The 24753-nt window shown below is 41.2% G+C and overlaps 1 protein-coding gene across 3 annotated transcripts in view; it reads left to right on the forward strand.

Annotated features, from left to right (window-relative positions):
- Positions 1–24753, forward strand: part of LOC125455231 (tetratricopeptide repeat protein 7A-like) — a 314850-nt gene that overhangs the window by 205235 nt on the left and 84862 nt on the right. For all 3 annotated transcript variants that reach the window (XM_059648618.1, XM_059648619.1, XM_059648620.1), the window contains 2 exons: positions 3596–3730; positions 12992–13194. In XM_059648618.1, coding sequence (XP_059504601.1) covers positions 3596–3730; positions 12992–13194 — 338 coding nt within the window. The remainder of the gene's footprint in view (positions 1–3595; positions 3731–12991; positions 13195–24753) is intronic.

Genomic DNA, 24753 nt, shown 5'->3' on the forward strand with positions numbered 1-24753 from the left:
AGAGGGCAGCAGTGGGCGGTGAGAGCGGGGCCGGTGAGAGGGCAGCAGTGGGCGGTGAGAGCGGGGCCGGTGAGAGGGCAGCAGTGGGCGGTGAGAGCGGGGCCGGTGAGGGGGCAGCAGTGGGTGGCGTGAGCGGGGCCGGTGAGGGGGCAGCAGTGGGCGGTGAGAGCGGGGCCAGTGAGGGGCCAGCAGTGGGCAACGAGAGCAGGGCCGGTGAGGGGGCTGTGGGCGGCGAGAGAGGGGCCGTGAGGGGGCAGTAGTGGGCGGCGAGAGCGGGGCTGGTGAGGGGGCAGCAGTGGGCGGCGAGAGAGGGGCCGGTGAGGGGGCTGTGGGCGGCGAGAGAGGGGCCGGTGAGAGGGCAGCAGTGGGCGGTGAGAGTGGGGCCGGTGAGAGGGCAGTAGTGGGCAGTGAGAGTGGGGCCGGTGAGGGGGCAGCAGTGGGCGGCGAGAGAGGGGCCGGTGAGGGGGCAGCAGTGGGCGGCGAGAGCGGGGCCGGTGAGGGGGCAGCAGTGGGCGGCGAGAGCGGGGCCGGTGAGGGAGCAGCAGTGGGCGGTGAAAGCAGGGTCGGGGAGGCAGTGACGGCGGCGGGAGCGGGGCCGGTGAGGTGGTGACGGTGGTGAGAGCGGGGCTGGTGAGGCGGTGATGGCTGAGAGTGTGGGCCTTTTGCATGGTGGTGGTGGCAGCCTCCTGGGTGGCCTAGCAATTGAAGCAGCACCTGTACCATTGTGGAGATGGGACATGAGATTGAGATCTGGACCTTTTTTTTCCTGCCTGCCTTTTGGCTCTGTTAAATCTTTTAATTTTGAGTTTTGTAACCCTGTGTGTGCCGGTAAATGGTCACTTTGGTGCACTTTTTGCTGTATTTATGGATTCCTACACTTAGTACATGTGATAGAAACATAAATGTCAAAAATTTCTTTAATATCTTTGGAGAAGATTTAATAGAAATTTAATAAAAATAATAGAAATTTTCAGAATTATCAAGGCCACTTAATGAAAGGTTACTCGGCAGGTTAGTGAATTAGTGTCACAGGATAGAGATCTTAAAAATATTTAAATCTTAAGAGGAACAATTAGAACTTAAATCTTGGGAAGAGCTATTAGAATGTGAGGTACATTACAACTTATGCCTGAAGCTGAGCCAATTGCAATTTCTGAAGTGAGAGAATCTGATTTTTTTTTACCTCTAAGAGCAAAAAAAATTTTTTAAGGATTTTAGTTAATTCAGTCTGGAAATGTCTAATCACTGAAGCAACAATTATGAAGCAAGTAGAATGCTGAATGATTTAGTCGGAGGAATAGGATTAATGTCAGAGGAAACCATCCAAATGTACAGATTTGGAGCCGATTATAGGTTATGTGACCTCTTAATGCTGCTCCGCTATTCAATAAGACACTGTTTTTCGAATTCTACATTACCATCCACACCCAATAACAATAGATTTTTGTTAGGCAACAGAATCAATCTACTTCTGCTTTAAACATATTCAATAACCTTGCCTCCAGATCCTTCCAAGGTGAAGAGTTCCAAAATTGCACAAATCTCTGAGGAAAATATAATATTCCCATTTTTACCTTAAAAAGCAAACTCCCCCACCCCCACCACCCCCTGCCAATTTTAGAAGTATCCCTTAGGTTTGGACTCACCTACATCCACTTCGTCAAGACAATTCAAGATTTTTATGCACTGAAATCAACCCACATTCTTCTGCGCTCGAGTGAAAATAAACGTATACGATTCCACCTTCCCTCATAAAACAACCTGCTTATACATGGAATGAATCCAGTAAACTTCCTCCAAAACACATTCAATATATTTACACCATTCCTTAAATAAGGAGACTAAATCTTCCCACAAAATTCAAGTTGTAGCCTTTCCAATGCCCTGTTTAACTTTTTTAAAAATTCATTCATGGGATGAGAGTATTGCTGACTGGACAGCATTTATTGCCCATCCCTAGTTGCCCAGAGGGCACTTAAGGGTCAGCCAAATTGCTGTGGGTCTGGAGTCACATGTAGGGCAGACCAGGTAAGGATGGCAGTTTCCTTCCCTAAAGGACATTAGTGAACCAGATGGGTTTTTCCGACAATTGAAAATGGATTCATGGTCATTATTAGATTCCGAATTCCAGATATTTTATTGAACTCAAATTCCACCATCTGCCATGGTGGGATTTGAACCCAGGTCCCCAGAACATTATCTGGGTTTCTGGATTAACAGTCCAGTGAAAATACCACAAGGCCATCGTTTCCCCTGAAGCATAACATTTTTATTTTATGTTCAGTTCTTCTCATAATAAAGGATAATATTTCATTACCTGCCTTAATTATTGCTATTCCTGTGTACTAAACTCTTGTGACTCATATACTAGAACACCTAGATCCCTCTGCACCTCAGAATTCCATAGTTGCTCTCCTTTTAGGGAATATACTGCGCTTTTTTATTTCTCCTGCAAAATGAACAATTTCACATTTTCACACATAATAAACCATTTGCCATATTTTTGCCCACTTTCTCATACGATTCATATCAGTCCGTCACCACCTTATATCCTCTTCACGGCATACTTGCCTGCCTTTCCTTGTGCCATCTGCAGATATAGCTAACCAGGCCTTTGCACCCCTTGTCTATGACCTTGGGATAAATTGTAAAAAGTTGAGGCCCATGACAAGATCATGTGGGACCCTAATTGTCACATCTTATCAATCAGAGGAAGACCCTTATAATTCTACCTGTTTTCTGCCACTCAGTCAATCCTCTATCCATGCCAGTTTGTTCCTCCACAGACCATGAGTTAGACTTTGTGCAGTAACCTTTTATGTAGTTCCTTGTCAAATGTCTTCTGGAAATATAAGTGCAGTTTTTCGACGAGCCCCCTTTGTCTGCAGAATGTTACTCCTTCAAAGAACTCCAATAATTTGGTTAAACATAATTTGTCTTTACAAGGCTATGTGACTTCACCCAATTGTTACCTTTCCAGAATTTACCAAATTTTGGAAAATTAACACAACTGCATCTACTGGCACATTAGCCACCCCTTTTAAGACCCTAGGATATTAATTTCATTAAGAATTGGGGACTTGTTAGCTTCATTGGTTTCAGTAGTACTGTGGTTTGACTACACCTAAATAGTGCGTCTCACTGTGGCCATTGGGAGACAAGGAGGGGATTCAGACCATGAATACAAGTTCAAAAATCCAGGAGCTGAACCTTAACATTAGGTTACTGACTTGCCAGGGGACTGTAGGATCCTGGAATACTAGTCATGAAAAAAAGCTCAGGATGAACTTTAAGCGAAAGGTGATGTCTAAGTAGAGTTTGAAGGTATGGGCCACGGAATTATTTTTGAAAGAATTAAAGTCATGGAATGACTATATTTCTCTGAAAAGATAAGCAAAGCCAGAACAATTAGCTTTCCTCATCTGTTTCCCTTCTGAGTTTCTTCTAGTCTGGCAATGTAAGCTTTTGGTTTGATCCAAAATGACAGGGTCAAATGTTCTTTGTGTTTAGGTTGGGGAGGTTATCGAATTTCAAATTCTCTTTGTTGCTCTTTAAAAATAAATACTCATGAGAAAACTCCTGATTTTTCCTCCAGGTTCTCTTCATGTCCCATCAATTGCTGCTTCCCGAATGGAACTGGCCATGTCAGAAATATCTGCACAAAGCAGTGCTGTGAAACATGCCCCCAAGCAACTGACCATTATTCTAGAGCAGATTTGGCTGCAAGCAGGTATGTGTGTAGGAATTTCATTTGGTGTAGCACGTGTTTAAAATCTACTGAATATTGTAGCTTTCTACATTGCAATGGTACTTTATTGACTGTAAAGCACTTAAGAGATTCTTGGAATTATGAGAAGTAATGATTTAAGAGCTATCAATAGCACAATACTTAACGATATGGATTGTGTTATATTCCTTCAAAGGATTTATCATTTGCATTTTTGTCATCTCGGAACCACAGTGACTTGTCTTCTTAGTAGAATGATATAAAAAGCAGAGTATTGTAAATCATCCTGTCTGCCTCTGAGTCATTACTGCAATAAAGTCTTTTATCCAAGTTCTTTCTTGCCATATCTAATTTATAGTGACCCTCCTTTTCTATGACTTGATATAGAAGAGTTAGTAAAATGAACAAACTTAGTGTGAGGTTAGTTAAGAACTTTTCCAATGTAGATGTTTGACAGCTTTGTCAGTTTGGTTTATCATCTTTGAAAAGTGTTCGTGGCTATGAAAACCTTCAATGTAAACTGTTTAGACAGTAGGAAAGCCTGATGGGTCAAGGATTGGCAATCACTTTCCTGAATAATTTTGTTTTGCATTACTATAAGCTATGTTTTAAAAAGGGTTTTAAACTGGAGACTGAAACTGGTGAATCTAACTATTCATAAGACAAACTGCTATGCTGCTATATGAAAGTGCTTCAGGTATTATCCCAACTCCATTTTATATTAACCCATCCTGAAACATTCACCAAACTCAGCAAGATTAGGATTGTCAATTATTAAAGGATTAATTTGTTAGAGCCTGGCAAGTATGATTTTCTTACTGGTAGTTTTCGAAATAAAAACATAAAGCAAGAGAGATGGTGATACAATAGTGTTGGGTGTCATATGGAAACGGATATAGATGATATTGCCAAGGGGTAGCATGTAGATGAGAAATAGAAGGATTCAAGAATAGCTGTTTGATGGAACAGAGCAGGACTGGGTAGAAAAGTTATAGCAGGTGATTCGCTGGCTATGAATGATTAGATAAGTATGGCAAGTATAACCCTACCCAACTGGATAGGAGTGGAGAGGCTTTGGAGGAGGATGATGTCATCTATACATGAGACAACAAGCAAGCTGGGAAGAATGAGGTTTAATTTACAATGGTCTTGATTGACCTGGTCTTGACCAGGTTGTTTTGTGATTTTCATAAAATCAGTAATGATACTGTGCCAAGTTTGGAAATCTGAACATAAGTCTGAAAGAAGCATATTTGGAAAGTGGCAGCATGGTCATGGACTTTGGAGAGGAATGTGAAGTTAGAAATGGAATGGTAGTTTGCAAGAACAGCTTAGTGACAGGTTATGTTTACAGTTCAGTATGATCCTTGAATGTTGAGCAGTTTTTATAAGTGAGAGCAGTATATTAGGTAGTCCAGTCAGAACTGACAGTGAATGGCTAAACCAGTTGTCAATCATATTCATTCATACCTGCAATCCATGAATTTTAAAATTTGGAGAGGAGGGTCATACCAGAGGAACAGCCAAAGTGAGAGAGGGTTTTTTTTAATGAGGACAGGTCATCAAACTTCAAGGTACTGTTGACCAGAGTAGTAGGTCCAGATGTATAGTGAATGGAGGGCCAAATACTGGACAGTTGGATTTTTGCATGTTCAGTTTCTTTTTCCTCATTCTTGTTTGCTAAGTGGACATCACAAGCAAGGCTGGCATTAATTTATTACTCATCCCTAGCTGCCTTGAACAAATAGCTTGGTCAACTATTTCAGAAGCCAGTGAAGAATCATTCACGTTGCAATGTGGTTTGGAGTCACACATTGGCCAGTCAGGTAAGGAGGGCAGATTTCCTTCCCTCCAGGCATTAGTAAACCGCATGGAGTTTTGAAACTTATTGACAATGGTCATTTTAAACTAGTCTTTATATATTGGCTGCCCCCAGAAGCCCTTGAAATGGGTGGTTGTGATCTGCCTTCATGGATTGCTGCCATCAGTGTTCTGTAGGTTGACCTACAAGGTCTTTAGGGAGGGAAATCCAGGATTTTGAAGGAATAGCAATATATTTCCAAGTCAGGGATGGTGAACAGCTTAGAAAAGAACTTGGAACATGGTAGTGTTCCCATGTATTTGCTGCTGTTGTCCTTCTAGATGTTGTGATCGTGGCTGCGGCAGGTGCTATCTAAGGATCTTTGATGATTTTCTGCAGTGCATAAATAAAAGATGGAGAGAAAGATGTGGAAATAGAAATGATGAGCTCCCGTCTAGAGTGGCAGCAAAAATATGCGCACAAAGGGCACAAGAGAAACTAAAGTTACAGAGGCAAGGTTTGTAATTATTAGGCTACAGATATAATGATAGTAACAGCTTGTACAACACAAACATGGAATGCTGAAGACACACAGCAGGTTTTGGCAATACCTACGGAGAAGAAAAACAAAGTTAATGTTTCAGGTCTGGTATGACGCTTCCTCAGAACAATGCCTGTAAAACTCATCTTACAGTTAAAAGCATTTAAATAGTCTTTTATCAGAGTGAATAAGCTGTTGAGCAAAGAAGACAGATGAACAAAATCATCCCTTCCCACACACACACTTTGGTGAACAGTCTTGCTCAGTGTGAACTCTGTTCTGTATCTGGAGGCTGCACAAGATGGATAATCCCTTACCCACACAGATTTTTCCTACTGTAGTGCTAACGTCCACACAACCATTGGATTAGAAAGTCCAAACTCCAGATTATTCAATTTTCAATGGATAACAATTTAGAAGCCATTCGTAGAAAACTTTACTTTTGACAGGCCTTGGAGAGGTTTGTAATAAAAGACAATAATTTGGATATCTGTACTTGGAGTTGGAAAAATCCCTATTGACTCCACATTTACATGGACATTTGCACCTCAGAAAAACTTTGTGACTCAGTTGCTTGGACAATCAATTGAACCCTCATCCACTCTCGCAATGATTCCCCTTGCATTTATTTGTTCATCTTATTTAATTGTTAAAGCTGCTTCTATTCAGTGAATAGAAATATTCTCACTTGAATGTATGCGTTTCCATACTTTTCAAATCACACTGCACTGATGATGGACCTGCACCAGATGGCAGATCTGAGCAACATTCAATCAAAGGCTTTTGTTTTAGGGCTTATCTGAGCCAGTGATATTAAAATCCACACCTCTATCAGAATATGGGGATTACAAACTCCAGGTGAACCAATTTGAAGTAGACGTGAAAAGGATGTCAACGCCATAACCATTTGTAGCAGACGTCTAAGTTACCCCTTTTTTCTCTATTGATTTACGGGGTGCGGGCATTGATATCTAGGCCAGCATTTATTGCCCATCCCTAATTGCCCAGAGAGCAGTTATGATTCAACCACATTGCTGTGGGTTTGGACTTACATGTAGGCCAAGCCAGGTAAGGATGGCAGTTTCCTTCCCTGAAGCACATCAGTGAACCAGACGCGGTTTTCACGTCATCATTAGATTCTTAATTCCAGATATTGATTGAATCCAAATTCCACGAGCTGGCGTGGTGGGATTCAAACCCAGGTCCCCAGAACTTTGCCTGGTTCTCTGGGTGAACAGTTCAGCGATAATACCACTAGGGCCATTGCTTCCCCTCGTGAAGGACAAGAATTTTGATTTTACTGCACCAGGGAATGGGAATCAGTAGAGGTTGCCAAGGACATGAGGAATGACTGAGCAAGATCTAAAGTAGAGGAATAGATGTAGGTGTAAGAAATATGGATGGACTGGAGCTCAGGTTAACTCCATTACAATATTTGTTGTATCAGCATCTTTGTACAACACATGCATCTGACAGCCTTTAAGTCAGTTTTGAATTTTTCTATCAAGTGTTATAGAATCCCTGCAGTATGGAAGCAGCCCATTCAGTCCACACTGCCTCTCCAAAGAGCATCCCAGCCAGACCCACTCCCTGCCCTATCCCTGTAATTCCCATGGCTAACCCACCTCACCTACACATCCCTGGACACAATGGGGCAATTTAGCATGGCCAATCCACCTAACCTGCTCATCTTTGGACAGTTGGAGGAAACTGGAGCACCCGGGGGAACCCACGCAGACACAGGGAGAATGTAAGATAACAAAATGTGGGGCTGGATGAACACAGCAGGCCAAGCAGCATCTTAAGCTCCACATAGACAGTCACCCGAGGATGGAATCGAACCCAGATCCCTGGTGCTGTGAGCCACCGTGCTACACAGTGCTCAGTATTAACTCACTGTGATGCCTCATGATGTTCCCCATTCACCAATATTACGTAGAGTTGTATTTTGCTGGGCTCTGAGCTGAGTGGGCTTGGCAATATGAGTGGTAGAATGGGGTGAAAATTCAGCAAGTCTAGTCTGATTGAGGTCACCTTGTGCATCACATACACTTTCTCAGCGTGTGGCAAGATTCTTGCAAGTCAGCAACAAGTTCCCAATTGATGATCATTATTTCTTGAACAGCTTATGAACAGCTCAATTCATCATGATTGCTATCTTAAAAACCTCACCATTCAAACTAGCCACTAGAAAATCTCAACATGGAAACTGGAGTAGGTTCCTGGCAGGTTCAACTTGCCACATACTCAAAAGATCCACGATGCCCACAGACAAACTGGAGAGCAGGAGTGATCCACCAACACCAACTGCATGTGGCCTTCCACTAGGGAAACGGGCACTCCACTTTCAGGGAGGACAGCCTGATGTTGGCTGTTTCAGCAGTACGTTAGGATTAGGGCTGAAAGCTGCTCAGAGAGGATCACTTGCTGTTGTACTAATCATGAAGAACAAGGGACAGTACACAATGCAGAGGAGAATGGCTCTGAAGGGACTCACAATTTGTGGGGTGTGGTAAGTGATCTGACTGGTAAGGTCAGGGACAGCAGCTGTAACTGTTCACTTGGCCTTCACACCAGAGCAACATTGTCGTCCATCAGCTGATATGTTAACCACACAGAAGCATAGAATACTCACCCCTTGGCCATCCAGCGCATTGGTCATCATTTTGCACCTCCATGTTCCCATCTCTGCTGGGAAGCTCCCTGAGATATACAGCCCTGTGCACACAGCCAGTCAAACAGTAGGCAATCATAATAGGGAGGGAGAGCTAAGAGGATGCAGTGAGCCAGTGCTGCGTATACACATTGCTACTGTCTGTTGTTCATGGTGTATTTGGTGATCATCTTAGACACCAACCAGTACTTCTCATTACTTGTGGAGGAGAAATGCCAAGGGGCACTGCAAAATATCTGCAGACATGACAGAAACCAAATAACCACATAAATGGTGAAACACAAGGGTTTATGAGCTGTTTACATACCACTGATTGTGAAAGAAACTTTAAACATTCAAACGTTTTCCAAATAAACTGTGCAAATGATATTGTATGGTGGACAAACTAACTACACAAGATATAATGACAAGAAACTATGTATAAGTTTTTCAGCCATTATTCACGCACAACAATACTGCACTTTACCCATCCATTCCCTCCCACTGCAATGTACTGATCTCCCCTGCAACCAGGGTAGAGGGCCCTGTCCATAGTGGAGCCCATTGGCCCCGGAGGTTTAGTCTGACATTCCTGGGGCGTTTGGGTCTGTGCAGGCAAGACATGTCGAGAGACAAGCTGACCCACCTTGGATGGAACTTCCAAGTGGGCAGGCAGGTGGAGGTGGAGGATCTGGCCACTTGCACAGCGGGGGCCTGTGTGCATCTTCTTTGCCAACAGGATGTCTTGTGGCACAGTCCAGTGGCCTTGTTGGGGGAGCATCTGGACTAGACTCAAATTTCCCTGTCCCAGTCTCATCTTGCCTTTGGCCCTGAGGGCGATAGAGTACAGGTGTGGTCAACTCTCCAACAGACCCTGAAGGTGCTGGGCCTGCCTTTACACAGCAGCTGCCAACCTGTCCAAGGAGACAGATGATTGGCTGCATTGTTGCATAGTCTGAGCAGTGATGGGCAGTGACTCCATGCAATGGCATTATTACTCCAACTTCACTGCAAGTGGGTGAACTAAGGATGCAGAAATGTGATTTGAACAAACTGAATGACTAAGGGAATGCATGGGAGATGAAGTATAATTGGATAATTGTCAGATCATTCATTGTGGTAATAAAAACATGCAAGTAGATTATTATCTGGTTGTAGATTGGGAAACAAGTGGGTGCAGTAAGTCCTGATTGTGCTTGTACACCTGATGCATGCAGGTGCAGCAGGCAGTGAAGAAGGCAAATGGTATATTGACCTCCTACTGAAGAGCTGAATAACCAGCTCCTGCTCCTATCTTCTAGGTTTATGTTCTATGAAAGCTTTCCAACTATTGCTGCCCCTCCCTGTGAATCTGCATGAAATCCCTCATTGCCAAGACCACAGGTTTATCTGCCATGGGGGCTCAGCAGGTGCCCATGACTGCCAGTGGCCTGAGCAGTTTCTCTCTCTCCTGTGTCAGTGTGTGACGAACTCCCCTCTGAGGGAGATGGGCTAGCCCTTGGGAAAATCACTCATGTTTGTGTCATCTATGGTAGTTATTTCCCTCACCCAAGTCATTAATATATATTGTAAATAATTGCACCACAGCACTGATGCACTGCACTAGTTACGATTTGCCATCCTGAATATGGCCCCTTTATCCCAACTCTCAAATATTAGTTGGCCTAACTAATGCTAACATACTACCCCGACACCATGGGCTCTTTCTCAGTAGCCTAATGTGTGTGGTACTTCATCAAATACCTTGTGATTCTCACCATGAGTACTCAGACATCAATTAATGTGATGAGTTTGATAAGAATCAGTGAGAAAACCCATCTGGCCTCATGGCGAAAATTACTCTATCAAACTCAACATTACTCGCACTCAGCCAAAACATGGTAAGATTCAGCCAATAGATTTTTTTCAAGGCACTGCACAATGGATAACTGAACCATACAGTTTCAGGTTGACTTGCATTCAATTCCTCTTCTGGACTGAATCAGTTTACCTAAGTCCACATAATTGTTCGGATGCCACATTTGGTCTCAATCTTTCTGTAAGGCAGGGATCAGATTGGCCAGTGGTCTAACCAATGGTCATTGTTTTAAAGTACCAAGTGTATGTTAATAGCCACTGAAGCTGTCCTTCTCTGTCAAGTATGTAGTACATACTTCCTGAACTCTCACAGATGAGATAACCGCTTGGACAAAGTAGTTATGCGTTGCTCCACTCGTGGAGCTATATCCAGCAAGTCAGATTATTGAAGAGACAAGGGAAAGAAATTTCAAGGATGGGAGATATCTGCAGAAACATTGGCATCCATAGTCTTTGCTTCCAACTTCCTTTGTGTAAGGAAGTTGATTTAACTATATTTGTTTTGCTAGGCCTAGAATAGAGAGGGTTGAGTGCCAATTCCAAGCAAATACACAACTGTAGAACTATTTCAAATTCCATTTCTTCCTCCCTTTTACAAAATATATATGAAGTATTTTTGTCTATGACTGGCAGTGATGTGTAAAATCTTGGAAAATGCAAATGATGCAGAACAAATCATTTTCAAAAATCAAATTACTATAGCCTAAATAGATAGCCAAATTTGGTAAGGAGCCAGGTTGTTCACAAAGTAAACTTCTTGGTAAAGATCATGAATTCAGGAGAAAAGGACATAGTGAACTGTATTTAAAGGAATTATGATATTGAATGATTTGTATACTACATAGAACAGACATGAAGTTGTATAAGTGTTTTTTTAAATCCATACTGTTAAACGTACAAAGTGAAAAGAAATTACACTTCATCTCAATCCAGTTCCTAGTGGTGAAAGGTACCCACAGCGCACACAGTGCTCTCGAGATTTTGAACTCACTCACTCACTTCTGCATTAACTTAGCCACATCACTCAGACAAACATGTAAGATTAGAGCACGAGAATGTATGTTGCCACAGAAGAGTTCTCTCTTCAAAGATAAGGGCAATGGTACAGTTTTTAGTGCAAGTTAAGGAAACCTTGTCTTGTAGTTGCTTCATACCATTGTGTTCCATAATGTTGCTGTATTGAACGGAGAATTCTCACCACTGCTGAGATGGAAATGGATGATGAGAAAGAAAATGACTTTGAAAGAAAACTGAATAATGCCTGATAAGAAGTTAGGTAAATGACATTAAATGAAACTTTATACTCCCCTGCAATCATAAACACTTCCATTTCGTGGTGGACATGCTATAACATCAATGAGTCGGCAACATTTGCAGAAAGTGTAGTGTTGTTAAACTCCTGAGTAAAATTGACATTAGGATAAGCTACTTTCAATTTCTCAGCCAATCGTAAGCTAAGAGTATGTGAGGACAAAAATGTAAATTTATAAAGAATTTTTCATTGATTTTGACAACTCGTCTTAATATTTAGCTTAATTTATTGCCAATTTAATTCTTTGCTTCCAGCTGAAGACATTAGAATGACAAATGAGCAGGACCTCATCCAAAATATTAGTTTGATTAAACACACGGCTAAACAGTTTCAAGAACTTTCTATAAAATAGAGAAAGCCATTTAAAATGAAATCTCACTGGATTGAAAATTGCAATTCATTCCATGATATTCAAGTTCTCTGGTTGAATACAAATCTACTTATTGTTTTCACTCGAGGTTGTCAATATTATTTGGACATATATCGAATGAATAAGTAAATGATAAATAATTAAAATTAAATACTTGATCACTTAGGGCACTTAAATGTCATTGATATTTGCTTATAAAAGTTGGGCCCCTTCTACTTTTGAGTGTCTTTGCACTCTTGACACTATGTCCAGCAAGTGTTAGTGGGGAGAAGAATAAGAATAGGAAAAGTATGTAAGTTTGAGCTCTTATCAAGTGTTCAGTGTTGGCTTCACTGTCCCTGAGGTAGAAGATTGAGGGTTCAAGACTCCACTCACAACTTTGTTTGTTGACATTGTCATTGCTTCTCTGTCCACTGACATTTTCCCTTTCCAAAACCTTTTTTTAACTCATCGCCTTCCTCTTAATAATCCCACTGTCCATCTCAAACTTGCCTGCATGCTCCAGAGTCCCGGCTGAAGTCATGCTGGATCTGTGTGTGATGCATGTGCGGCATGATGTATTCTAAAAATGTAGGATTTTCTACCTAATGTTAATTCAGTAACGTTGTATGCCACTGTAAAATCTAAAGCCAATTAGCATTTCAGATAAAAAGTCTTTTTACTGTTTAAGTGCAAATTTTTCTATCTGGCATTTGAATAATCAATATTGCTCATTTCCTTTAAAAACTAGCTGAACTTTTTCTGGAACTACAAAGGACCAAAGAAGCTTCCTTCTGCATCCTTGAAGCAGCAAGTCTCTTCTCTATGTCGAATGATGTTATATTCATGCGTGGGAGACTAGAAGAGATGAGAGGCAATTTGAGTGGAGCCAAGCACTTTTATAATGAGGGTCTTGCTATAAATCCAAGAAGTGCAAAGATCATGGAACAATTGGTGAGTTATTTTTAGTTGAACAGTTCAATAATGCAGGAAGCGAAATCCCTTCTCTCCACCCATGATCTGCCTCCTCCCTTCACTAGAAACAGACATTCAACATGCTCTCCTATTTCCCCTGTTTTTTCCTTGAAGTTCTTAGTTCATGATGAGATATAGTTCCACTGGTGCCAGAAAACCTGTAACTGCAACAAGCTGTTTCACTGTGGGAGAACATCAATCCTGTTCTTTTCTGTTATCCTTGTATACTCTCAACCTCCAGCCAAACCAACTGGTCTCTGACCAGGAATGGAATACTGCCTGTTCCTTTCTCATTGCCTCTAGTTGTGGGACATTAGGAACAATATTGGCATTTACTCCAAATGGATCAGCTCAATAAATAAACTCCACAGATCTGGAGGTGAATTTGCGACTGCAGACTCTGGCCAGTAAAATGAACAACTCTAATTTATTGAGCACACAGCATGATGATAATTAGGATATGTATTCATTGCACTAATTTAATTCAAAGCAAAGCAAATTACTTTCAACATTGTCCCAATTAACTGTCAGATCACACGTTTATGTAATTCACAATTTTGGATTTTAAGATCACAAGTTAAGTAAGTTAAATGACATTATAATGTTAACAATTCTTTATTTTGAAGATTTCAGAATAGATGTGACCCAAGCTCTGCTTGGATTAAATGGGATTCGGGAAATTATTTGTAGCCAGTTAATTTCTTAATTAGCCTGTCTTGGTTTATTTCCTATATGAGTAGTTGTTCCAATCCTATGTGCCTGCTCTGTTCTCATATCCTTTTATTCCCTTTGCCTTTAACCAAACCAAAATCTATATCACACTGTTAACATAATATAACACCCCAGGAACTCATGACTGTTATGAAGTAAAATTGAATACTGAGCATCTAAAGATGATACTGAGGCAGATGATCCAAAGCTTGGGCAAAGAACTACGTTTTAAAGACTTAAGTAGGAGAAAGAGAGGGAGAGAGTCAGAGAGCTTTGAGGAGGAAATTCTCGAATTTAAGCCCTACACCACTGAAGACAATTTTGAAGGCTTCCGACAAGGGAACAAGCAACTTTGGGTGCACATAAGGCCAGAATAATGAGTGTAGGTATTTCTGAAATTTTTGGTGTTGAACAAGGTGACAGTGAGAACAATGAGGGATTTGAAAACATCGATTTGAAATTGCAGTTTAGCATTTTAAAAGTGAAATGTTGCTTCACTGAGAACCACTGTGTGTCAGCAAGCCCAGGATTACAAATGGATGTAAGAAAAGTTACATCGGCAGTTTTAGATGACCTCATATTTGCTGAGAGTAAAATATCAGAGGCCAGCCATTAGAAAAAGGTCTAGAAGAGACAAAGGCATGAAAAAACCGAAATAATTGAGAAGAGTCAACATGGTTTTGTCAAAGGGAGATCATGTTTAAACTGTTTTTGGAGTTCTTTGAAAGAGAACTTGCTGTAGATTAAGGGGAGCCTGTAGACTTACTGTACTTGGATTTTTCAGAAGATGTTTGATAAGGTGTCACACATAAAAGGTTATTTCAGTAAATGAAAGCCCATTATATAGAGGTAACATATCAGCAGGATGGAAGATTGACTGGCTAACTAGCAGAAAACAGTATACATTATTAGGTCCAGGACTATGTGCTAAGAGCTCAACTACTCATAATTTGTATAAGTGACTTGGAGCGAATGCACGCCAGTTAATTATGCAGATGGTACAAAGATAAGTAGGAAATTATATTGTGAAGAGGACGAAAGAAGATTGAAGACCAATGGAGTGAAGTAGAGTGAATGGGCAAAAATCTGGCAGTTGGAACGTAATGTGCAAAAATGTGAAATTGTTCACTTTGGCAGGAAGAATAGTGTTACCATAATATTCACAGAGGAATAGAAACATTCCAGTGCATAAGTCAAAAAAGCTAAATGCAAGTTCAGTAAGTTATTAAGATGGCTGTTGGAATGTTTTATTTTATCACTACAGGAATTGAAAGTAAAAGTAAGCTTAATAAAAACTGAAATAACTGCGCATGCTGGAAATCAGAAACAAAAATAGAAATTGCAGGAAAGGCTCAGCAGGTCTGGCAGCATCTGTGATGAGAAATCAGAGTTAATGTTTAGGATTCAGTGACTCTTCCTTAGAACAGTAAGCTTGTTATGCTTCATTTATACAGGTCATTGCTGAGACCACATCTCAAATGCTGTGTGCAGTATTTAATTAAAATCACAGGATGTAGGAATGGGTGTGGGCCATTCAGCCCATTGTCTGCTGTGCCATTCAGTAAGATTGTGACTTAGCTGTGGTTTCAATTTCTAGTCCTGAGAATCTAATGCCTCTTCCTTGAGTTATTATACAACTGAGCTTTGATTTTTTTTTAAGTGTCGAATAAACCTTCCGGGTTTTAACAAACATTTCTAGCTTTGAACTCAAACTGAACATTGAAGTAACCTTCTTCTTAACAGTGCTAAACTATCCTACTTCAGGAACAAAGCCTTACACATTCAGCTTCAGCCAAAACTTCTGCAAACTTGGTAATAGAAATTTATGCTAAGTCATAAAAAAACAAATTCTAGATCCTTGTATCTGAAACCTAATGCATAGCTGTTTACTCTACTCATAAAATTCTCTCAAGGAAATCAAAAATCCATTTCTCTCTAGGAAATGTCTCTTTCTCTCATATTTGTTTTAAATTAAATCATTACGGCCCAGAAATATTTTGAAGCTAATCATGAAGTCCCTTCGTAGATGCAAGCCAAACCCTAAATGCCACTAGTTCAAAATCCAAACTCTAAAATGTATGATGCTAAGTTAGGGCAGAGGGAACTTTGAAGAAGTTTGACACGGTGGAAACAAGAGAACAGTATCAATCTTCTGATCTATATCCAACTCCTTGGACCTAGTTTTAGAGTAGAGGATGGAGTGACCGGACAGCACGGTTTAAGAAGACAGTCTGCACAAGAGAAAAGAATTTGCATTTCAGAATGGTGCTGGATTGATGAACGGGTTCAGCAGCTGACAACAGAGACTAGCAATACCTCATGGCCCAGCCAGATCAAGTGGTGAATGACTAAACCAGATGTTTACCATATTCTTTCAAACCTGGGTCCATTGGACCTGGAGAGGCAGAGAGATAGGAGCCTTTTCTATCTAACCTGTTATTAAATGTTCATCTCTAATCTGCCAGTGCATCCTACAGCTTTAAAAACCACTGCAGAGAAAGTTGTCTTCTCCCATCTGTGCTAAATCTCTTGTATTTATATTTATCTACACCCCTGAACCACCAGAAATGATCTATTATGATCTTCTATTAAATTGCTTAATAATTTTGAACTTTTTTTAAATTCACCCCATAAAATTCACTGTTCCAACGAAAATTGTTCTGCTTTTTCATTGCATTTGAATTCCCTCACACCAAGCAGATATCAAGCAGCGAATTTGTTTTGAAACATTTCTACTGTTCAAGATCCCAATCTTACGCACACTACTTCAAAAGTGTCTTCATAAGATTACAGCGCCCTAAGATTTTAATTGTTGTTTATTTGTTTTCATTTGAAGCAGCTAGGGTAACCCTATGCACCCTTATTGAATATCTTACTTAGAAATAAGTAGTGAGGTTTTTTTTTGTTTGCTTCATAGACTGCTCTTGTACTGTCTTTCAGTATATCATCTGTGTGATTCTGTTTCTCACAGCTGTTTTTGACTACAAAAGTAGGGATATTATGCTGGACCTTTACAACATGCTGTTTAGACCATAAATAGTGTATTTCATGTACTTCTAGTCATCACCTTAGAAAGAATGTGAGAGTCCTTGAGGGAGTGCAGAGGAGATTTCTCAGAATGGTTGCAATGGTTAGGATTTTGACTGTAATGTTGGGTTTGAGAAGCTGTTGTTAGTCTCCCTGGAGCAAAAGGGATTGAAGGGAAATTAGAAAGGAGTGTGCAGAATACGATGAGTTAAGATAAAGTGGACAAAGACAAACTGTGTCCATTAGTTGATGACCCAAGAAATAGGCAACACTGTTTTAAGGTTTTGGGCAAGTGATGCAGGGAGAGTGTGATGAAGAATTTTTATTTCGTGCAGTGAGCAGTAATGACTAGAACTCACTGCCTGTGAGGGACGGAGAAGCTGAGATAAAGAATGATTGTCAAAGAGAATTGAATTTCACTTGTGGGAATTAAACTTGAAGTGCTATGAGGAAGTAGCAGGGAGAATGGAGTTGACTGGATTGCTATTCCCAGAGCTGTCATGACTGGATGGCCAAGTAGCGCGCCTCTATACTATTGTGACTCTGCAGGTGGCAATAATTTGTTACCTACTTGCTGATAATAAAATTTTACCAACTAAAATTACTAATACTAATTGAAAGTTAGAAAAATGACAATGGCGTGTACTATTGAGGACAACTAGCATCAGTGGGTCTGTACCTCAACAGGAATCAACAATGAATGCTCGGCAATTGCAAGAAGATCAGTAATTCGCAGTAGGTCAGTCAGTATTTGGGGGCAAATATATTAGGGTTTTGGACAATTCCTTCATCAGAACCTTTAAATCAATGCTTCCTTTTATTATTAACTCTCTTGTTGTGAATTATTAGGATTATCTGCTTTAAGTTTTGAATTTTATGATTGATTATGGCATTAAATAAGTTATTGTTTCCCTCAAAAGGAGTCAGTAGAACTGACTGTATTTTGAGACTCTGAAGCTGTTTAGCCTTAAGGCCTCCTGAATGAGAGAGCAATTTTTTAAACTCTCTGTATTTAGTTATGTAACAACCAGGTACATTTTCTTAGGTAAGTCATCTGTGGTGATTTATAAAAATAGGGGAGACTCATATAGAGCATAAGTCTGTTTAAACATAACAGCAGACATGTTGGATCAAATGTCCCATTTCTTTCTTTCCGGGGAGTTCTCTTTATTCATTTAAGAGTTGTTTTTGTAAGAAAAGGGACAAATTGGATTATTGTTGAAAATATGTGGGTTATTTCAAGGGTTCAGAGCAGAGGAGGCACTGTCAAAAAGCATGCAGGCTACACCAGTAGATAATAAGAACTGCAGATACTGGAGTCTAAGATAACACAGTGTGTAGCTGGAGGAACACAGCAGGCCAGGCAGCATCAGGGGAGCAGAAAAGTTGATGTTTTGGGCCTGCACCCTTGAGAGCCTGAAATATCAACTTTCCTGCTCCTCTGCCGGTAGTCCTTGCTCTCGAATTCACACTTCCTGTGAACATGGCTACCTGTTGGGTGCACTAGGTATTGGAATTAGCCCTGTAATATTTTCTAAACATAAGTTCGTGGTGATGATCGAAAATGTATCTGGGTTTCAAGTAAAGTCTGGATGGAGGGAGGAGGAAATGATGGAAATTTAGAACCTAGGTCGAATAACGGATGTTTATAAAGATGAACTATCTATCGCACTGCTGGTAAATACAATAGTAAAGATTATGACAGCAGCTTAGGTGCTTCTGAAAGATTCTTCTTCAACTGAATAATGTTTTTTTGTAGTCATTCGGAGTGTGCAAAAATGGGAGTTGGGAGAGCTTCACAATTTATAGGCCTACTATTGAAGTTCTCATTAGAGTTAAGTTCTCAAATACTGTTGAGGTTTTAGGTGTTAAGAAACAAAATTTAAAAATAAACTTCCTAGAGCAATTGGTTTTGTCAATTATATATATTTATTGAATTAGAGTTGATCAAATTTGCTGAATATGTGACAGTTATGAGATTCACTATCCTATGTGCCATCATGTGACCAACCTGCAGTCATAGAAAGTCAAACTTACAGTAATAGAAAGCATAGCTAATTTATGAAAATAATTTATTGTGTATCTGAAATCTTCTGATGTGTTGCTGCTGTATTGATATTATTCTGGTTAGTATTTCAAAAGGTTGATTTTGGTCCTTTGCACTATAAAATCCAGTTTCCTTATTCCATGTAGCAATTTCTAATGGATTTAAATTCAGGGTCATATGTTGTCAGTTCACAGACTTTGAAGTCCCAAGATAAAAACTAGGACAATGGGATTAGACTGTGGTTATGCCCTAGATGGTGAGCGCTGTTGTAAATGTATTTATTAATAAAGGAGTCTTGTGTAAATTTCAATTTATAATATTGGTTGCTGAGATGTACAAAATCAGGTTTATTAAGCACTTTAGAGCATGGCAGATTCCCCAAATTCACAAGGTTGAAACTAACTAAATGTTTATGTACAGGTAGTTTTGTCCACAATAATAGTGGTCCTATTTGCTTCATATTTTAGACGGAATTATCATCTTTGGGAAGAATATGACATTTAATTTAAATTAACATAATGTTCTGGCTGATTATAATGCAATAACAATTATACCATCAAAGACAATGGACTAGAAAAAACAGTGTAAGCAAATAATTACCATCATTAAAATAGCTGTTGCACTTTATAGTTGTTAAGTGATTGTATAGTGTCCTTGCTTCTTGTGACTCTGCTTGTATGATCTATCAAACAAGGTTTCTTTTCCATCAATTTCTAAGGTGAAAAAATAGATACATGTTGCTGCAAAATTTCTTACATCTACTGTTATAATTTGAACTGTTTGTGAAATGGAGGATTTTCAGTACATGAACAGAAACCTTGATATAAATGTGTCTTCAAAGTTACTTCTTCCCAGCTACATTGGTAACACTGAATGGAAACATAATGGGAGATGTTGATTTGAAGCTGTGGCTGTGCTTGTTGAAACTGGAACTGCAGAGGGCACACTCCCTACACGTGCAGTTGCAGTGCCTGTGACATTACTGATAGCAACGCCCCAGGCAGCTACCTGCATCAAAGACAGTGCAGATCTAGCATAGAGGGAAAAATAAGAAAGTACCATTTTTGCTCCATCCTGCCCTCACTTTTTTTCACCACTCCCTCCCGTCCCCATTTTCCACCTCAGTTGTCTGCTTCCAACAGCCACTTCCCACTTCCCTCATGATTTCTTCCCCCCCACCCTCTTCAACGATTGGTTATAATCAAACTTCAATGTTCTTTGATAGACTAGAGGACAGGAACAAAACCGAGGTAGCTGATCTCGGTTGGGTAAATGTGGGACACTGTAATTGATCAATATATTCCTTGGATAAAGAATGTGAATATCAGATTGAGTTCCGACTTCTGATTGCCAACTGTGATCAGTATTTCAATTGTATGATAAAATATCTCCTGTCGGTCTGAAAAAAAAGAGTCCTCATAGTTACAGAGATAGTAGGAACTGCAAATGCTGGAGAATCTGAGATAACAAGGTGTAGAGCTGGATGAACACAGCAGGCCAAGCAGCACCAGAGGAGCAGGAAGGCTGATGTTTCAGGCCTAGACCCTTCTTCAGGCCTAGGCCCAAAACGTCAGCCTTCCTGCTCCTCTGATGCTGCTTGGCATGCTGTGTTGATCCAGCTCCACACCTTGTTTCCTCATAGTCACACCCTATTTCGCACCACAAACCCTCAAATGCTTCTTCCCAAAAGGTGCTTGTTCTGCAGAATATGAAATGATTTTTATTTCCCTTCAGTTATGTAATGTGAATTGCTGGGACATCAACTTTGCTCATTTGTGCTAAACTACTTAGGCTATAAAAGTAGAGCAAAGATTCTGGGCAGATCTTGTGTTTTTAAGGAAGGAGACTGTGTATTTTCATCTTTAGATGGCAGCATATTGTTATTGGATCAAAGCTGCTAAATGATATCCCACTGATTAATAGTTTCAAATTAATGATTTAAACTGATTGAACACTGTCTTTTTGTAACACAGTACATCATTATCCCTTTCTGTCTGCTGCACCAAGGAAAAGGAATAAGATAAATGGTGGTGCAGTATGTCAGTGATCTAAGCTACTGTGTAACAAAATGTTAGTGCGTGTTAAAAATCAGAGCAAGTCTAAAACACAGGCTACATTTAAGGTGTTTTCAAGTGAATTTACTATTTTCAGATTTGTTCTATAGACACCATCAGTACTTTGATGGCAACATGTTTGCTTTATAGTGTACTTCACCAGCTACAGACTCGGTAGGGTTAGACAATTAGATCTGTATGGATGAAGTAGGCTGTTTGGTCTATTTGATATTATCCTTCCTAAGTACCAGGCCTACCATTTTCCAGGCCAGTATATATTTGAAATCAAATGAATCCAGTATTGTGGCCAGAACCACCTTGAGCTGGCAGCCATTTTCACCTTTTGATCTTTTTCAACAAACCCAATGCTATACTAAAACAAGGGTTCTCCTTCAGTTGCTGTTAATTCATAGAAGATTAGGACTTAATTGTGGGCAGAAGAACCACAAATGAGCCGGATTCTGTTTGTTTTAGCTGCTACTGCTCCCGAGCCTGTTTTACTATATTATGGGATTGATTCAAGTGCAGACACTGCATTGTACAAATGAAAGGTGCAACCATAACTTCTGTTTTCCAATCTGAGGCCTACCCTTATTGATAAGGAAAGGCTGGACAAAACAACAATATAAAAATACAATTTCTCTGTGATCAATCAACCTGCAACTAGGAAGAATAATGGCCTGAAAGATTGGCGCCATGCATAGCAGTTCCTCCTTGTTGCTAGCAAATACTCAGAAACTGAAGAATTAAATAGAATTCACAGTGCAGCATAAGGAATTCAGCCAAGCTATTTCAAGTCAGTGTTTGGATCTGCATGAAAAGAACCTTGCATTCATATAGCGTCTTACATAATCACTGGCTATTTCAAAACACTTTATAGCTAATAGAGAATTATTTAAGTGTAATCAATGTTGTAATGTAGGAAACAGCAACCAATTTGCATACTGCAAGCTTCCACAAACAGAACATGATAACAATCAGGTAATCTGTTTGCTTGTAATGTTGATCAAGAGACAAATATTGACCAGGAAATAATTCCTTTTCTATTCGGCAAATCAATGCCGTCTTAATTTCCAAAAGAGGGACAACTAGGCCTTGGTTTAGTTTCTCATGTGAAAGACAGCACCTCAAAATGACAGCACTCCTTTGTTTCTAAGACAACAAAATGTGAGGCTGGATGAACACAGCAGGCCAAGCAGCATCTCAGGAGCACAAAAGCTGACGTTTCGGGCCTAGACCCTTCATCAGAGAGGGGGATGGGGTGAGGGTTCTGGAATAAATAGGGAGAGAGGGGGAGGTGGACCGAAGATGGAGAGAAAAGAAGATAGGTGGAGAGAGTATAGGTGGGGAGGTAGGGAGGGGATAGGTCAGTCCAGGGAAGACGGACAGGTCAAGGAGGTGGGATGAGGTTAGTAGGTAGATGGGGGTGCGGCTTGGGGTGGGAGGAAGGGATGGGTGAGAGGAAGAACAGGTTAGGGAGGCGGAGACAGGTTGGACTGGTGTTGGGATGCAGTGGGTGGAGTGGAGGAGGTGGGCTGGTTGTGTGATGCAGTAGGGGGAGGGGACGAACTGGGCTGGTTTAGGGATGCAGTTGGGGAAGGGGAGATTTTGAAACTGGTGAAGTCCACATTGATACCATTAGGCTGCAGGGTTCCCAGGCGGAATATGAGTTGCTGTTCCTGCAACCTTCGGGTGGCATCATTGTGGCACTGCAGGAGGCGCATGATGGACATGTCATCTAAAGAATGGGAGGGGGAGTGGAAATGGTTTGTGACTGGGAGGTGCAGTAGTTTGTTGTGAACTGAGCGGAGGTGTTCTGCAAAGCGGTCTCCAAGCCTCCGCTTGGTTTCCCCAATGTAGAGGAAGCCACACCGGGTACAGTGGATGCAGTATACCACATTGGCAGATGTGCAGGTGAACCTCTGCTTAATGTGGAATATCATCTTGGGGCCTGGGATAGGGGTGAGGGGGGAGGTGTGGGGGCAAGTGTAGCATTTCCTGCGGTTGCAGGGGAAGGTGCCGGGTGTGGTGGGGTTGGAGGGCAGTGTGGAGCGAACAAGGGAGTCACGGAGAGAGTGGTCTCTCCGGAAAGCAAACAGGGGTGGGGATGGAAAAATGTCTTGGGTGGTGGGGTCGGATTATAGATGGTGGAAGTGTCGGAGGATGATGCGTTGTATCCGGAGATTGGTGGGGTGGTGTGTGAGAACGAGGGGGATCCTCTTTGGGCGGTTGTGGCGGGGGCGGGGTGTGAGGGACATGTTGCGGGAAATACGGGAGACGCGGTCAAGGGCGTTCTCGATCACTGTGAGGGGAAAGTTGCGGTCCTTGAAGAATTTGGACATCTGGGGTGTGCGGGAGTGGAATATCTTGTCGTGGGAGCAGATGCGGCGGAGGCGGAGGAATTGGGAATAGGGGATGGAATTTTTGCAGGAGGGTGGGTGGGAGGAGGTGTATTCTAGGTAGCTGTGGGAATCGGTGGGCTTGAAATGGACATCAGTTACAAGCTGGTTGCCTGAGATGGAGACTGAGAGGTCCAGGAAGGTGAGGGATGTGCTGGAGATGGCCCAGGTGAACTGAAGGTTGGGGTGGAAGGTGTTGGTGAAGTGGATGAACTGTTCGAGCTCCTCTGGGGAGCAAGAGGCGGCGCCGATACTTTGTTTCTACTTTGTTACTGAAGCATTTGTCCTGATTTTTGTATTCAAGACCTAGAGGACAAGTAAATCTGAAGCCTTGCTGCTCAGTGGTGAGTATGGTACTCATTGAGTCACAGCTAACACATGAGCCTTTTTCTTAGTACAGCACTAGTTGCACCCTGTTCACTTGAAAATGACTGCTGTATTTTAGTCTCTCTTTGCAGCTCTCTCTTTTCCAATGGTCATTTGGTAGTAAAGAACTCTGGTATTCTGAAAAGGTGCATTGTAGCAAAGTTTTTCATCCTGCACTCATTGGCGTAGTTTGCGAAAAATGCCAAAATAAAGGAAAAAAAAAACATTTATACTGTATGACAAGAGACTGCTGATTTGTTGGCAGATTGACTTTGATTGGATAGAGGAGTTGCCATGGAGTATGTATCAGTTAATGATGATTGGCTGTTAACTGTTAATTTTTTGTTTAATTTTTAAATAACGCTGGTTGACTCTGGTCAATGCATTTCACTGTTAAATTAACCAGTAAATAGTTATTTCCTAATTTATTGAGTTGAAACTGACAGCATATGCACATAATCTTTCTGTCAGCAAAGAACAGGATACATAATTTCCAGTACATACAGAGATAGCAAGAATTGCAGATGTTGAGAGAAAGCACTGTATGGAGCAAGTTAATGTTTTGGGTCGGAATCCTTCTTCAGAAATGGGGAGGGGGAAGGAAGCTGGGAAATAAATAGAGAGGAGGGGTGGGGCTGAGGAAGGTTGGAGGATGGTAATAGTTGAGTGCAGGTAGGGTGTGGTGGGGACTGGTCAGTGGGATGGGTGGGGTGAATAGGTGAGAGAGAAGGTGGATAGGTTGTGTCAGGTCAAGGAGGCGGGGATGAGGGATGGCTTGGACATGGGATGAGGCCAGGGGTGGAGAGATTTTAAAACTGGTGAATTCCATGTTTGGGCCATTGGGTTGTAGGCTTCTGGGGCAGAATATGGGGCGACTACTGTATCTGCTGCTCCAGATGTGGCCTCCTCTACATTGGTGAGACCAAGTGTAGAC

This window comes from Stegostoma tigrinum, chromosome 9 (genome assembly GCF_030684315.1).
Source record: "Stegostoma tigrinum isolate sSteTig4 chromosome 9, sSteTig4.hap1, whole genome shotgun sequence".
NCBI lineage: Eukaryota > Metazoa > Chordata > Chondrichthyes > Orectolobiformes > Stegostomatidae > Stegostoma > Stegostoma tigrinum.